A 16,837-nucleotide genomic window follows, 5' to 3' on the forward strand; every position below is an offset into this window, starting at 1 on the left:
GCGTGGTGCCCATGTATTCAGGGTTCCAGCAGTCACTGTTCTGTCTTAGTGGGTATTGAGGGAGCATCGACTGTGAGCCTTTACTAAACCCTTCTTGCGTTTAGGGCATAAGAGTAGATGCAAAGATTGGTCGCACCTAGCCCTGATCTCCAGCAGAAAGGTCCCTTGTTCCAGAAGCGGAGAAGAGGGTTGCCCATAGGAACTGGCATCCCTGCCTTGTTGGCAGGTTTCACCTCTGTATCTTCTCTCTGGCAGGACGTCTCCAGGCCCTAGATACTCCCCTCATGCCAAGGCTCCTAGAGTTGGCTTGCACACCCTCACTAGAGCCTCACATAGCCCTTACTCTTTGTTCATACCTGCTTCTATTTCCCCTCATCCCTCTTCTCTGAAACTGAGCCCCTTAAGTCAGGCAGTGACATGCAGAGGAAAGAGTGAGAGGGCCTAGGGATAAGAGAGTCTTGGGTTCAAATCTGGCTCTGCCTTGCACGGGCTTGGTAGCCTGGGGACAAGGCACATTGCCTCTCCGAGCCTCAGTTTTCTCATCTGTAAAATGGGAATCATATAATAACTCATCAGTGGGTGGAGGGCATTTGAGGAAATAAATGGAAAGGATCTAGCTGCTTGCCTGGCCACAGTAAATGCCTGTTTCGTGCTGGCCAGTAATAGTAATGCAAGCAGAGACTTGGTTCTGTTTTCCCTCGTGCCAGGAATTTAGGGCATGTTTTGGGGTGGATGCATGGGTGAGTGAAAATGCAGTGGAGGGTTTATGTATTAGACTGCAGAGGTTGGCTGGGGAGGCTGGACCCCTAGCCAAGGGCCAGTGAGTGCTGGCCCGTCTCCTTCTGGTGGAACAGAAAACCCCCTTGGATCTTGTTTCTGTCCCCCAAAGGATGAGCTCTGTGGCCCGGACCCTTCCTTATCCGATGAGCTGACCTCCATCCTTGATGAGCTGACTCAGCTGAGCAAAAGCGAGCACTGCAAGGTGGCCCTCAGAGCCAGGCAGGTAGGTGGCCGGCTGTGGTCCCCACCGCGCCTGGCGCTCAGGGGCTGCCATCCGCCGCCACGCCCAGCCCCCTGCACGCACAGCCCCTCTGCTGCAGGACCGACCCTTGGAGTCTTCCCTGCGAGGATGTCTCACCCCAGCCCCTCCATCCCCTCCCCCCACCGCAGGTCCTGATCGCCTCCCACCTCCCCTCCTACGAGCTGAGGCACAACCAAGTGGAGTCCATTTTCCTGTCTGCCATCGACATGTACGGCCACCAGTTCTGCCCGGAAAACCTCAAGGTGAGGCCGTCTGCATCCTTCCACAGTGCACAGAGCACAGGCTATGGCCCAGGTGGGGCCTGGGGGTGGGCAAGAAGGCTCTCCCTGCCCTCCATGGGCTGGCGTCGGGTGCAGAGCACAATCACCAGCACCCGTGGTTTAGTTCAGCGTGGCCAGGGCTGCGCGAGGGGGCCCAGGGGCAGCTCTGGGAGAGGTTGGGTCCTGCAGGATGGATGGCAAGGCAGCAAGGCGCTCTCAGGAGGCATGATGTTAAAACTCCATGTGTGATGGAGCTTACTGGAAGCTGCGAGCACTCACATGGCTGGGTCTTGGCTTCATTTTCCCAGGGCCCCCTCCTCACCCCCTAAATCTGCCTTGTTCACAAGCTTCCAGGCACCCCCTCCATGTCTAGAGCTGGGAGCCCTGGGAACAGTCACCCTAGAACTGCCTGCACATTCAGATCTCATGGGCCTAGGGCCCGGGCAGCATTTTGTGATAACAACACAACCAACCTCTCTTCCCTGCCACTATCCCTCCCCTTCTCTGACTACTGGTTGAAACTTGTTAACTTTCTCCTTTCCTTCTTTATTTCCCTTTCCATTTCCTGTAGAAATTAATACTCTCAGAAACAACCATCTTTGATGTGCTGCCCACTTTCTTCTACCATGCTAACAAAGTGGTTTGCATGGCTTCCTTGGAGGTAAGTAAGTGAGAGGTCCCTGGAACAGCTTCAGTACTGACCAGTGCCAATCCTGGCATCCGCTGCCTGCACTCCACATGCCTGGCCCTGGGCCATGTGCCTGGCAAACATGGTCTCAGTGTTTTCTCTCCAAGGTAGGTCCTTTTACTTATACCCATCTCACGGAAAAGGGAATGGAGGCTCAGAGAGGTGAAGCAACTTGCGGTCACACAGCTAAGAAGTGACAGAGCCAGGATTTATATCAAGTCTATCTTGGTCCAATAGCTCAGTTGGTAAAGAATCTACCTGCAATGCAGGAGACCCCAATTTGATTCCTGAATCGGGAAGATCCACTGGAAAAGGGATAGGCTACCCACTCCAGTATTGTTGGGCTTCCCCTGTGGCTCAGCTGGTAAAGAATCCACCTGGAATGCGGGAGACCTGGGTTCAATCACTGGGTTGGAAAGATCCCCTGGAAAAGGGAATGGCTACCCACTCCTGTATTCTGGCTTGGAGAATTCCACGGACTGTGTAGTCCATGGGGTCACAAAGAGCTGGACATGATTGAGTGACTTTCACTTCACTGTCTTAGTCCAAAGTTCTTGCTGGTAACCCCAGATATCTTGTGTGTTATTCCAGCCTCCTCTGGGCCAGGCACAGGTAAGTACTAACCCCCCAAGGGCCAGGTCCAAGGCGCTTCATGTAAACTTTTAGTTCCTTGAGCAATGAATTATGGCAACATGTGAAAGTTGTCTACCAGGGAAGCTCATTAGAGACTGAGTGTCCAGAATTTTATTGGGTCTGGTCACATAAGCACCTTCTGCTTGGCACATCCCAAAATTCCAAACTCCCAGGAAGAAAGCATATGCTCAGCATAAGTCATACTGTTTGCTTAGTTAATGCACTGCCAACCATTCTTATCTAGGAATGGTGGGAACCCTCCCCAAATCCAAGTTCTCACATGCTAGCCAAGGGCCAGCCTTGCAAGCAGGAATTTCAAAGGATAGCAGTTAATCCCCAGATTCCCTATCCAGTTAAAGAATTCCCAATGCTTAGTCTACAGAACCATGCCATTCAGTATGGCAGCCGCTGGCCACATGTGGCTTAGGATGTGGCCAGTCTGATTGAAGCTGTGCTCAAAGTGTAGGATACACAGTGGATTCCAAAGGCTTGGTATGGAAAAAGAATGGAAAATATCTCAATTTTTAAAAAATTGATTGCATGTTGAAATGATAATATTTTAGGTGTTGGGGATGAAATAAGGTATGTTATTAAAATCATCTTTACCTGTTCCTTTTAAGTGTCTACTAGAAAATCTCAAATTAATTCAAAACTGCCTCCATGGCCTGTGTTATATTTCTATTGGACAGCATTACTCTAGAGCAAGAGTCAGCAAACTAGAGTCTGTGGATCACACCTGGCCCCTTGCCCAGTTTTGTAAATAAAGTTTTATTGAAACACAGCCACACCCACACATCTACATATTGTCCATGGCACAAATTCGTGCCTCCTGTAGTGAGAGCTCCGTCAGAGTCTTTATCACTGGACCATTAGGGAAGTCCCTACAGTAGCAGAATTGAGTAGTTGTGATTTGTGATAAAGATGATATACTCCACAGAAACCTAAAATATTTACCATCTGGTCTGTTGCAGAGAAGGTGGCATCCTGAAGAGGGAGCACATTTACTCTTCACCACTTTAGGGATCATATTTCGGGCTTGTTTCTGGGACCCGCCAATCTGGGTTTTCTCAGGTGCAGTCTGTGCTTCTGTTTCATTAGGTTTATGTGCGGAGGGGCTACATTGCCTATGAGCTAACCAGCCTGCAGCACCGCCAGTTCCCGGATGGCACCTGCGTGGTGGAATTCCAGTTCATGCTGCCCTCCTCTCACCCAAACCGGTACAGAGTGGGACCGACCTGGGGAAGGGGGTGGCTTATGTTTCTCCCTGACCACTGTAGTCCTGTCTCTGGAGGGACCCAGCAGAGATGCCTGGAAACCGCTGGGGAGACATTAGGCACGCCATTCCCCAGCCTGGCATCTCTCCACACCTCCATTCTCTCTTCTGTAGCGTGGAGATAACCCCGTGCCTGCCTCATAACTCTGTACTGTCTGGGCTGGTAGGTAGCTGCTACCTACGGGATATTGAAATTAAAATGCATCTAAACTAAATTAAAAATTCAGGTCCTCAGTCACACCAGCTCATGTGTGACTTGTGGCTGCCATATTGGACATTGTGGTTCTAGAACATTCCATCACCACAGAATGTTCTCTTGGACAGAGTTGTCCAAGACCCTGATGAAGAATAAGGCACAGACAGCATTTAGACCCATGCCCAGCACACAGAAAGTTGATGAATATTGAGGATCCCTTCAATGATCATGACAAATACTGTTATTACTGTCCGATGGGATGACGTGTGTTGGGCCCTATGCTGAGTGCTTCCACACTCTACTTTATTCAGCTTTGTTCCCTATCCCACAAAATAAAGATTGTCAGCTTTGCCCAGTTGAGAGAAAAGGGGACTGACTAGAGGCCTGGGACCTTTTTGGGGTCTGTGGGAGACGTGGTATGAGAACTTTTGAACTTGTTCCCCGCTGAGGAGGCAGTCTTTGCCTTTGTTTGTGTATTTATTTGGCTGCACTGGGTCTTAGTTGCGGCACAAGAGAGCTTCAGTCCTCGTTGTAGCACGTGGGGTCTTTAGTCGTGGCATGCACACTCTTAGTTGTGGTGTGTGGCATCCAGTTCCCTGACGAGGGATCGAACCCGGGCCCCCTGCCTTGGGAGCACAGAGTCTTAGCCACTGGACCACCAGGGGAGTCCCAGAATTCTTCGCCTCTGGAGTTCTTTGTTGCAGCCGTTCAGCGCTGTTAGGAAAGAAGGCTCGGTGGTCACCCACACTTTGTTTCTGGGAAGAGCCTACGTGAGTGCCCCGGTCATGGTTGTGACCCTTAGTATGTATAGGCACACGGCATTATTATCAGCCAGGGAGGCACTGAGGACCCTGGAGGGCTTCCTTGACCATCTCAGGCCCTCGCTGTTGCTGTTGACTAGCAGGGCCAGGAGCTCACCCGGGACCTGTGGCCTCGGCTGGCCCACGGCCCTGCTCTCCCAGGCCTCTGGGAAGGTCACAGGGGCGACATCTCACCCCCCGCCCCCCCGCAGAGCCTGACTGACCCTCCACACCTGTGTCTGTAGAGCCAGGTGCATTGTGACCATAGGGAGGTCAGGTGAGAGACCAGCAGGGCTGAGGGCCAGGCCCCTGGTGCTCTGTGCATGGCCGCGCCTCCACCTCCGATTCTAAGCCCCCCTCTCTCAGAAGACTCTGATGCGGGGCTGGCTCACCGAAGCTTCCAGGGCAGGAACAGCTCCTGGGGCCAGATCTGCAGGCGGCGACCTCACCCCCCACCTCCCACCCCCCTGCAGGGTGACCGTGCCCATCAGTGTCACCAACCCGGAACTGCTGAGACACAGCACGGAGCTCTTCATGGACAGTGGCTTCTCCCCCAAGTCCCAGCGAATGGGGGCCATGGTCGCCTTCCAGAGATTCGAGGATTTCGTCAGGTACCCAGCGGGGTCCAGTCTCCCCAGATCACCCCACCCACAGGGCTTGAGCAAGCTTCCCCTGAACCCCTGTTGACTGCACACAGGTGGGGGTGCCCTAGACGCACGGCACAGCGAGTTACTAATAATAGAACAATATAGCATCAGAAGTGTGAGCTTTCATGTCAGCGCCTCCCGGTTTTGAATACTGTCACACCCTGCTTCTTGACTCTAAGACTGGACAAATGATTTCTCTCAGTACCTTTGTTTTCTCATCTGTATAAGGGGCACAAGAGAACAACTTACCTCATAGGGTCACCATGAATGTAAAATGAGATAATTCATTAAAGATATTGTATGTAAACAGTTGTTAGTATGTAGATAACGTGCTCAAAAATGTCAGCATCATGGCCCTTTTTAAAAATATGGGGTCCCCTTTTTACTGGCTGGGAGACTCCTGAAATCTCATCTCACTTCTCTGAGTCAACTGAGGATAAGAAAAGTAATCCCTACACCTCCCAGGGCTGTTGTGAAGATACGAGATAATGTACGTATCCAGCTGTGTCGGGTCTTAGCTGCGTCACGCAGGGTCTTTGGCTGCAGCACACGGACTCGCTAGTTTTGGGACACAGGCTCAGTGTTGCGATGCCTGGGCTCCACAACATGTGAGATCCTAGTTCCCTGACCAGGGATCAAACCCGCGTCCCCTGCAAGGCGGATTCTTAACCACCGGCCCACCAGGGAAGTCTCCATTGCCCTTTTCTCAGCCTGCCCCCGTATATTATGCATCATGCTTGGATTATCTCGTATCTTTACAACAGCCCTGGGAGGTGTAGGGATTACTTTTGTTATCCTCAGTTGACTCAGAGAAGTGAGATGAGATTTCAGGAGTCTCCCAGCCAGTAAAAAGGGGACCCCAGCCATGTCCCCAAAGTATCGGAACCCTTTCCGTTACTCACCATCTCAAACCACATAGGTTCATTCTAGTTTTGGGGGAAGACCCCGTCACCAGTACCTTGGACCTAGCCAGGAACCACAGGAGCTCTGCACAGACTTGGATGCGCTCGCAGCCTGGTGGTTGGGAAGGAGGGAGGGTCCGGGTCTGACCCACGACCTCGTGGGGCAGCGGCCCCTGAGCCCTCCCTCTCTGCCCGCACCCCAGGAACTTTGATGAGGTCGTCTCCTGCTTCATCAACGTGCCCAAGGACACCCCGCTCTTCAGCAAGGCCCGGGATTCCTTATACTCCGAGGACGACACCAAGGTGAGTGTCTGAGCAGGGAGCCAGCCGGGCAGGGGCGGACTGGGGCCCCGGGCCCTTCTACTTGGTTTTCTTGGCGCCCCCCTTGGTTTCCTGTCCCAGAGCCTCCGAGAAGAGCCGATCCACATCCTGAATGTGGCCCTCCAGTACGCGGACCACCAGGACGATGAGCAGCTGGTGCCCATTTTCCGAACATTCGTGCAGTCCAAGGTGCGCTGGGCAGCCTCTGGTTCTGGTTCCCTGAGGAGGAGGAGGGCTGTCTGGGGGAGGTGTCCATGTGCCCGAGTCCTCTTAAGAGCTTCAGAGTCGCGGGCCTGGCTGCCCACGCCGGCTCTGCTTTGCCAGTGACCTTGGGCAGAGGAGGCTGAACAGGCCAGAACTTCGGCTTCTCCCCCCAGTAACACGGGGGTGGTGTTTCTCTCTCCCTGGGAGTTGCCGTAATAAGATGACACAGTGTATACACCACCCTATGCGGATGACACAGTCAGTAAATAGTTTTGGAATTTAGGGCAATGTTTTCATTGGGATAAGCCAGAAAACTCACGATTTTATTTATTTGTTTTTGGTTACACGGGGTCTTTGTTGCCGTAAGCGGGCTTTCTCTATCTGTGGACAGCGGGGGCAGCTCTCTAGCTGTGGTGCTTGGGCTTCTTGTTGCAGTGGCTTTTCTTATCACGGAGCACAGGCTCAAGGGCATGAAGGCTTCAGTAGTTGGGGCACACAGGCTTAGTTGCTCTGCGGTGTGTGGGATCTTCCCCAACCAGGCATCAAACCCCTGTCCCCTGCATTGGCAGATGGATTATTTACTGCTGGGCCACCAGGGAAGTCTAAAACTCCCGATTTTAAAATGGTCACTTACATTAACAAGCATGTATGCTAATAACTGGGTTGGTTTTATAAACATGTGGTGTCATGTATAATAATGTGTGTGTATATATATTTTAATAGCTGTATTGAATGTAATTCATGTACCATACCATTCCTCCATTTAAAGTATACAGTTCAATGCTTCTTGGTACCATAGTCCTCTTTTCTGCAGTTTGGTTTTCCTTCGTTTCAGTTTCCCATGGCCAACTGTAGTCCGAAAACATTAAATAGAAAATGCCAGAAATAAGCAATTTGTCAGTGTTAAGTCATGTGCCATTCTGAGTTGCTATGAGGAAGTATTGCACCATCCTGCTTGGTCTGACTCAGATGCAGATCATCCCTTTGTCCAGCGCATCCACCGTTTGTCACATGGTAGATGGCTGGGTCGTCCCTTCAGTTGTCATGGTATTGCAGTAGTTATGTTCAGTCACCCGTATTTTACCTAATTATGCCCCAAAGTGCAAGGGTAGCGATGCCGGCAATTCAGACATGCCAAAGAGAAGCCATAGGGTGCTTCCCTTAAATGAAAAGGTGAAAGTTCTTGACTTAATAAGGCAGGAAAAAAAACACATGAGTTGCTAAGATCTACAGTAAGACTGATTCTTCTAGCCATGAAATTGTGAAGGAGGAAAAAGAAATGTACCCTTAAACTGCAAACATTATGGCGACAGTGAGTGATAACTGCTATGTTAAGACAGAAAAGGCATTAAACTACAAGAAAATATTTTGAGAGCCCACAATCAAATAACTTTTATTACAGTAAATGGCGATAATTTTTCTATTTGGTTAACCTCCTATTGTGGGCTTCCCTGGTGGCTCAGATGGTAAAGAATCTGCCTACAATACAGAAGACTCGGGATTGATCCCTGGATCAGGAAGATCCCCTGGAGAAGGGAATGGAAACCCACTCCAGTATTTTTGCCTGGAGAATTCCATGAACAGAGGAGCCTGGTGGGCTACAGTACCTAATTTGTAAATTAAACTTTTTTGTAGGCATGTATAGGAAAAAAAACAACAACAGCCTAGTATATATAGGGTTTGGTATTATCCATGGTTCCATTCATCCAGTGGGGACCCTGGATCATATCCCTGGTCAATAAGAAGAGACTGCTAATATATTCATAGAGTTGTGTAACCATCATTATGATCATTATATTTTAGAACATTTTCACCATCCCCACCAAAATACCCTATACCCATTAGCAGTCTCCCCGTTTTCCCTCAACCCAACACCCTTTTCCCTGCCCTCGGGAACCACTCATCTACTTTCTGTCTGTGAATTTGCTCATTCTGGGTGTTTCCTATCAATGAACTAAGTGGAAATTCATACAATGTGAGGCCTTTGGGGACTGGCCTCTTTTACTCGGGGTGTTTTCAAGGTTCATCCAGGTAGTAGTAACATGTATCAGGACTTCATTCCTTTGTGTGACCAATGTGATCCCATTGTATGTTTGGTTTTTAATGCAGAAAAACATCCTTAGCGAGTGTGGACTCCGAAGAATCACATTCCTGATTGCCCAAGAGGTCAGTCCAATGCTCAGTGCATCTGAGTTCTTCACATTCTTCAAGACTTCGTGCCATTTATTTGAAGTTTGTTCTATAGATTGGGGTGGGAAAGATCAATGGCTAGAGGAGAGATGGCTTTCCAAATGATTTGTTCTAGCAGTGGACTTGGTAATGGTTAAAAATCGTAAAACAAGTCTATAAATATTTAAATGAGTCTTGCTTGACTTAGTTGTCTTTCATATGTCTTTTTTTGCAGAAAGAATTTCCCAAGTTTTTCACATTCAGAGCAAGAGATGAGGTATGGTGAAGAGCAATGAAGTGGTCCTCTCTTCCGTGGGACCTTTGATATTCAGGAAGAATATTGTCCCCAGTCCTTATGATCCCTGTATTCTAGAAATGCAACTGAAGTGCAGACTCCAGCCTTCCCTTGGGCTGGTATTTCCAGTGACAGCCCCGTGTTTGTATGTGGGCCTCAGACCTCACGTTTCCCACCCTTTCAGCCTTTGCTATACACGTTTCTGTCTCACCTGGAGAATGTTTATACTTGCTGCTGTAACTCTAAGACAGGTCTCCCAACCTCTTTTGCTTATATTCTTCTAGAACAGTGGTTTGCAAACTATGGCTTGCAGGCTGGCTCCCTGTTTTTTAGGGGTTGATTGGTTGGTTTTTGTTTTGTTTTTTTGGTCATTCCACACATGACTTGTGGAATCCTAGTTCCCTGACCAAGAAACGAACCCAGGCCCCCTGCAATGGAAGCACAGAGTCTCAACCACTGGACCACCAGAAAATTCCCCAGCCCCCTGTTTTTATAACCAAAGTTTTGGTTGGGACACAGGTCATACTCATTAATCTCTTTCTGCCTCCGATGGCTTTCTGACTCCAGCAGTAGAATCAGGCAGAATCGAGTACAGTCAGCCCTCCATGTCTGCAATTTCCACAGTGGATTCACCGAACCACAGATGGAATCTCTGTGATTGATCTTATCCACAGATGCAGAACTCATGGATTCAGGAGTCAGACTGTGGTTGTGACCAACTGTATACTCTCATCTGTTCTCTGAGAAAAAGTTTGCTCATCTCTGTTCTAGAACAGGCGGTCTCATTCCCAGCCTCCAGCAAACAGTATTTTAATCTATCCAGAGCCTCACTTGACTACTTAAGACCCATCCTTCCTTTAGCATCTTCAGTTAAAACTCTAGCACCACCAGTCGCTTCCTTCTAGGGACCCATCTCCGCAAGGAAACCAGGGCTTAGGGGCTTCTCGAGAAGTACTCTGTGTCGTGGCTCATAGAAAACAGCCTGGTGGGCTGGCAGGTGCCGGGGACTAACTGGGCTCCCCCAGGGCTGAGAGAGTGGTACCAGCACAAGACTGCGTGCTCGTGGACCTTCCTCTTGGCTGGACCTTCACAAAACCTCTAATCTCCCATCTCTTGAGTTCACGGTCAGAAGACACCATGACTGCCTCATTCCCGAGCACCAGACCCGCAGCACCAGGGGGCGTGCAGGGCAGGGCATGGATCAAGCAGGCACGCCACCTCGGTGTCCAGCTCCACATGTGTCTGTGTGTCTGTCTGTTTTCTCTCCCCGGTCGGCCCGCAGTTTGCAGAAGATCGCATCTACCGTCACTTGGAGCCGGCCCTGGCCTTCCAGCTGGAGCTCAGCCGGTTGCGAAACTTCGACGTGACCGCCTTGCCCTGCGCCAACCACAAGATGCACCTGTACCTGGGCGCTGCCAGAGTGAAGGAGGGCGCAGAGGTCACGGACCATAGGTTCTTCATCCGGGTCATCATCAGGCACTCGGACCTGATCACCAAGGTCGATGTCAGCGGGTTCTTGGGTCTCCCCCTGAGCTTGTCCCTCGGGGGCCGGCCTCGCCGGGGCTGAGTGCCACTCGGGGCAGGGCCTGGGCTGCATGCGGGGACCACAGGGTGAATGGGGCACCCACAGCCCTGGCCTTGTGACCGACAGTCCAGTCTAGAGGGGACAGGAGGTAGATAGTGGCTTCTTTTCATGGGGTAACATGCTGATTCTTTCTTCCGTCACAGAGATGTGTCTGCATGAGAGAATCAGGAGGATAGAAAAGGAAGATCCTGGTTTGTTAAGGGGATTTTTTTGAATTTGCTGATTGTGTCATCATGTCCCATTGTCTCTTGCATTTACAAAAGTAATTCATGAATATCCTGTGAAGATTGCAAACAATACTGAAAACACTTCCAAAAATCAAGGAGGGACTTCCCTGGTGGTCCAGTGGTTATGACTCTGCTTCCAATGCACAGGGCACAGGTTTGATCTCTGGTTGGGGAACTAAGATCCTACATGCCATGTGGCTTGGCCAAAAAAAAAAGAAATCAGTGGCTTCTCTGGTGGCTCAGTGGTAAAGAATCTGCCTGACAATGCAGAAAAAGAAATCAAGGTAAAGAACCCAGAATCCTGCCACTCAGCGGTCAGTCCTGTTGGTGACCCTTTGTCGGCCTCATTCCATGGAATTGGGTTGTAGGTACAATGTTACAGATGGGAGCTCAGGCTGCACGTACCATGTAAAGACTTGGTTTTTACTATAGACCTCCTTTTATGTTACTGAAGATGATTTCCTCCCTGCAGTTCCCAGTGTGGAAGTATCACATGTATGTAACGTTTTTAAGGAATCCTCCAGTGATGAATGCTAAGCTAATCTCAGTGTTTTACTGCCTCGGGTGTTCTAATAGCTTTTATGATTGTCTGGGTTAAGTGCAAGTCCCTCAGTCATGTCCGACTCTTTGTGACCCCATGGACTAGTCCATGGAATTCTCCAGGCCAGAATACTGGAATGGACAGCCATTCCCTTCTCCAGGAGATCTTCCCAACCCAGGGGTTGAACCCGGGTCTCTCGCATTGCGGGCAGATTCTTTACCAGCTGAGCCCCCAGGGAAGGCCAGCAGACCAGGAGATGGTTGCCATTGTAAAGATGGTTTGAGTGAGAACTCACTACCGTCTCCTCATTGAAACTGAGGTCCAGCACGTTGAAAAAAAAAAAAAAAAATAGAAAAGATGGTTTGCCTGTCACTCACAGATCCCAAGGGGAGGGGGCACTCTGTATCATGAGGACCATGTGGGGAAGTGCCAGGGCTGCTCAGGAGGCCGTGGGAGCGGGACTTTGTAGACAGGGGCCTTTATTGTGGGTTTCGCAGGAAGGACCAGGTGAGGCAGGTGGACAGGCTTGGCAGTGGCTAACTTAAGTGATTTCAGCAGGCTCTGAACATAGGGACTGTCTCTAGTTGTCTGATGCCTGGCCCTGGGGTGATATAGGGCCCGAGGACAGTAGCCTGGAGCGTGAGCCTGATGAGGAATAGTGGGGTGTGGACCGTGGATTGGTTGGATTGGTTGGTTTGCCTGAAAAGCAGGCTCATGGGAGAGTTGTTTACAGTATCTTGGTAGAGACTGTAAGACCCCTCTGGGTCAGCACAGCAGAAAACACAGAAAATAAGAGAGGTGCCCTGTACACGAGATGGCCTTGGACAGCCCTTTGCTTGCAGAGGTGGGGCTCTCGGATCTTACCAGGCACACCTTTCGGAGGAAGGGCTATTCCCCTCTCTCTCTGACTCTCTGAGCCCTGCACCCCTGCCCTTAGCAGCTGCCCCCTCCCGCTTTGACAGGAAGCCTCCTTCGAGTACCTCCAGAACGAGGGCGAGCGACTGCTCCTGGAAGCCATGGACGAGCTGGAGGTGGCGTTCAACAACACCAGCGTGCGCACCGACTGCAACCACATCTTCCTCAACTTCGTGCCCACCGTCATCATGGACCCCTCCAAGGTCTCCCCTCGGCAGGCGGGGCTCTCACCAGGCTCTGGGGGTTCACCTTCCCTGGGCCCTCCTGCTTCGGCGTATTATCTCCCGGTGTTTGCGACCCAAGTTGCAGTGTGCATACATGTGTGTCTGATTGCTGCAAGTGGAGCACAAAGCTTCCATCAATTAATTCTAGAGCCATATTCCAGCCACCCCCCTGAGGACTGTCCCTAAGGATGTTCCCCCTCCATGGGCATGCTTCACTTTTCAGGAAACACGGATGCCCAGAATGTCCTCTGCTAAACACAGTTTTGGCCCCTCCCTGGTTCCAGGTTCTGCTGTGGGCTGCCTGTGGGTGGGGGAGGGGAGTGAGAACCTGAGGTCTGAGGCTCAACCATCCTCCACGGCTGGTTCTTCACGAGCAGGCAGAGTTTGTGGTGGTGATTCTGGGATGAAAGAAGTCCTTTCAGTCCATCAGCTTGGCATGTGGGGGTGCAGAGGCTCATGCTGACTCCCCAGCTCCATCAGTTCATGTCATTCCCAGAAGAGAAAATGCCTGAGTTTCCTGCTCTGTCAGTGGGGGACAAAAATGCTAGCCTCTCTGGGGAGTTGTGGGGACAGAGTGAGGTACTGAGTTAAGTCAAAGATGCCTTTGCTTCTTATCAGCTAACAGTGATACACGCAATGTGCTGTATACATGCAGTGCATTTTGCATTCGGTATATCTCACTATTCTGTCATCATCAGAGCTAGAACTGTTATGAGTGTGCGCAGTTTAGGTTCTGAAATTGAACCGCTGTGGTTTGCGGCAGATCGAGGAGTCGGTGCGGTCCATGGTGATGCGCTACGGCAGCCGGCTGTGGAAGCTCCGCGTGCTCCAGGCTGAGGTCAAGATCAACATCCGCCAGACCACCAGCGACAGCGCCATCCCCATCCGCCTCTTCATCACCAACGAGTCAGGCTACTACCTGGATATCAGCCTCTACAAGGAAGTGACCGACCCCAGATCTGGAAACGTAAGGCTGGGCTGGGTCATAGAAGTCGAGTCGGAGTGGAGGCCCAAGCCTCTTCTCTGCGTCTGTGGGTCTGTGTCTGTTTCAGAAAAGTTCATTTGTGTCATATGTTAGAGTCCACATAGACGTGATACCATATGGTACCTTTCTGACTTACTCCACTTAGTATGATAATCTCTAGGTCCATCCATGTTGCTGCCAATGGCATTATTTTGCTCTTTTTTTTATGTCTGAGTAGCATTCCCTCTGCATTTTCATTGAGGAGCAGGAAGAAATAAGTTGAGCAGGAGCGTGGTTCTCTGAGACTTGCCTCCCTCACTCTCTGTTTTTCTCTTTCTGGTCCAGATCTTGTTTCATTCCTTTGGCAACAAACAAGGCCCCCAGCATGGGATGCTGATCAACACTCCCTACGTCACCAAGGATCTGCTTCAGGCCAAGCGATTCCAGGCCCAGTCCCTGGGTACCACCTATGTGTATGACTTCCCAGAAATGTTCAGACAGGCAAGTCCTGGGGCTGAGACTCAGCACTGCCCGGGGTCCCCCTTTAGAGACTCCACCAGCATCCACAACCTCCATCCTCAGTTACTTTCCTAAAGACCTCACGCTAAAAAACAGTCTTCATGAACAAAAAGAAACTATCATTGGGAATGACTTCGTAGTATATTTTTCTAAAACAAGACTTATTTCATCCCAGTCATAAAAAGAATAAAATATAGAAACTTTGGACAACAAAGGAGAGGGGAAGGAATAAAAAATACCTCCTAGTTCCATATACTAAAGACAAATTGCTTACCATTTCCTCCTGGTCTTGTTAATTCTTATGTTTAGTACCTGCTATAAACCAGATACCATTTTAAGGGTGGCTGGACCATGAGGAAGAGGATGGGGTCACTACCTTTGAGGAATTTAAAAAAAAAGAATGTTTTTATGTTTTGATGAATTTTGAAGTATACACTGGATACAGAATATATACTGGATATTTCCTTCAAGTATGTTTTCTATGCTTATATTTTTTTACGTAAAAGGGCCTTTCAAGGAGACTGAACACACTGGCATTGGTGACGAGGATGCCTTTGTACATCTTCTCTGTGGCCTCGTGTGTGACGTTCATGAAACTGAGGCCGCGGACTTCTGCTGTAGACAGGAAGGCAGCAGTGTACTTTAAGCATGAGAGATGCAGGGTAGTAGGAAAAGCTGCTATTTAGGGTCAGGAAGTCCTGGGCTTGAATCCCAAATCTGTCCTTTGCTTCCTGTGTGTCCCCAGGTAAGTTCCTTCACCTCTCGGGGCCTCTCTTTTCTCCTTTGTAAAATGAGAATAATATTAGTGCCTACCTCCCAAGGTTGTAGTAAGGAATACATATTAAGTATTCAGTAGAGGCTGTTTTAATAAATGGAAACTTTTATGATTAAGAATGTTATTGTCTGTATCTTTCTGCCTTGTGGACATCATGGGCCACAAGAATAAGAAACAGACACATCAAAAATAAACCCATTCACTTTTCTTTTAGATAAAGAAAGAGTACTGTGGACTACCCATAAATTTGAAAACAGATGAAAAGGAAAATTTCCCAGAAAGTACATCTTATCAAAACTAACTCAAGAAGAAATAGAAAATATAGATTATAAACATTAGTGAAATTGAATTACTCCATCTATTCCACCCGTTTCTTTTTTTTAATTGGGTTTCTTAAAAAAATATTGGGGTTCTTGATCAATGCATTAAAATAAGAAAAAGAAATAAAAGATACAAGAATAGAAAGAAGCAAAGTGGTGTTTCTTGTAGATGGTAAAATGCCTATACAAGTAATCCAAGAGGATTTAAAGAACCAGCAAGATAATATAGCACGATTACTAGATACAAGTGTATGCTTACTCATTCAGTCGTGCCTGACTCTGCAACCCCATGGACTGTAGCCCACCAGGCTCCTCTGTCCATGAGATTTTCCAGGCAAGATTGGAGTGGATTGCCATTCCCTTCTCCAGCTAGATTAGTATACAAAAATTAATTGTGCTCTCACAGATGAGCAATAATTCTAGAATCTAATTGGAAAAATGCCGTTTACAATATTAAGATCAACTCTAAAGTTTCCCTAAGAATAAATTAAAACAACATCAAAGGCCTTTACAGAGGAAATTTTGAAACCTTATGGAAGTACTTTAAGCCTAAATAAATAGAGATATATCATGCTTATGAATGATGGGAAGATTCAATATTGTAAAGTTAATAGTTCCCCTCATAATGTATTCAGTATAATTATGGAGTTTTGGGTTCAACTTAAAAGTTCATAGGAAAAGTAAAAGTTTGTTAATAGCAAAAGCAGTTTTGAAAAAATAATCTGGAGGACTTGTCTTAGCCGTCATTTAAAATAAGTCACTATTTTCAAGCAGCTGTACTTACTGTAATCATAATATTATTGTAATGGAGCTAAACAGATAAACCAATAGAACAGAATAGAGTATAGAATCAGACCCACTCCTAAGCAGAGCCTTGACAGAATGTAGAGATAGAATTGTGAATGAAGGGAACTACATCTCACTAAAAGATACAAAGAGATTTTTTTTTTTTACAGAGATTTTTATCTAATTGGGAAAATAAATTTTTATTTCTACCTCATCTGGTGTACAAAAATAAATTTCAAGAAAATTAAAACCACTCGGAGAGAGTTAAAAACATAAGCACAGGAAAGCCCCATAAATTTGACTACATTAAAATTTAAAAGTTATTTATGTACAAACATCCCAGATTGGGGGACCCAAATCTGGTGCTCTGGGACAACCCAGAGGGATAGGGTGGGGAGGGGAGGTGGGAGGGGAGTCCTGAATCGGGGGACACATGTACATTCATGACAAAAACCACCACAATATTGTAATTAGCCTCCAATTAAGATAAATAAATTAACTTTGCAAAAAAAGACCCCAGCTTGGGAGAATGTGTTTCGATGTCTGTTACC

The 16,837-nt window shown here is 48.5% G+C and overlaps 1 protein-coding gene across 3 annotated transcripts in view; it reads left to right on the forward strand.

The window, feature by feature from the left end:
* Positions 1-16,837, forward strand: part of ACACB (acetyl-CoA carboxylase beta) — a 102,009-nt gene that overhangs the window by 60,645 nt on the left and 24,527 nt on the right. For 2 of the 3 annotated variants that reach the window (XM_065904098.1, XM_065904099.1), the window contains exons 25-37: positions 890-1,003; positions 1,171-1,284; positions 1,874-1,963; positions 3,722-3,840; positions 5,366-5,503; positions 6,645-6,744; positions 6,844-6,951; positions 9,076-9,132; positions 9,371-9,412; positions 10,713-10,928; positions 12,746-12,901; positions 13,686-13,889; positions 14,232-14,387. In XM_065904098.1, the coding sequence (XP_065760170.1) occupies positions 890-1,003; positions 1,171-1,284; positions 1,874-1,963; positions 3,722-3,840; positions 5,366-5,503; positions 6,645-6,744; positions 6,844-6,951; positions 9,076-9,132; positions 9,371-9,412; positions 10,713-10,928; positions 12,746-12,901; positions 13,686-13,889; positions 14,232-14,387 (1,614 nt within the window). Of the gene's footprint in view, positions 1-889; positions 1,004-1,170; positions 1,285-1,873; positions 1,964-2,581; positions 2,603-3,721; positions 3,841-5,365; positions 5,504-6,644; positions 6,745-6,843; positions 6,952-9,075; positions 9,133-9,370; positions 9,413-10,712; positions 10,929-12,745; positions 12,902-13,685; positions 13,890-14,231; positions 14,388-16,837 lie in introns of all 3 variants that reach the window. The other variant, XM_065904097.1, reaches the window with a different exon arrangement.

Source organism: Muntiacus reevesi, chromosome 13 (assembly GCF_963930625.1).
Source record: "Muntiacus reevesi chromosome 13, mMunRee1.1, whole genome shotgun sequence".
NCBI classification, from domain to species: Eukaryota; Metazoa; Chordata; class Mammalia; order Artiodactyla; family Cervidae; genus Muntiacus; species Muntiacus reevesi.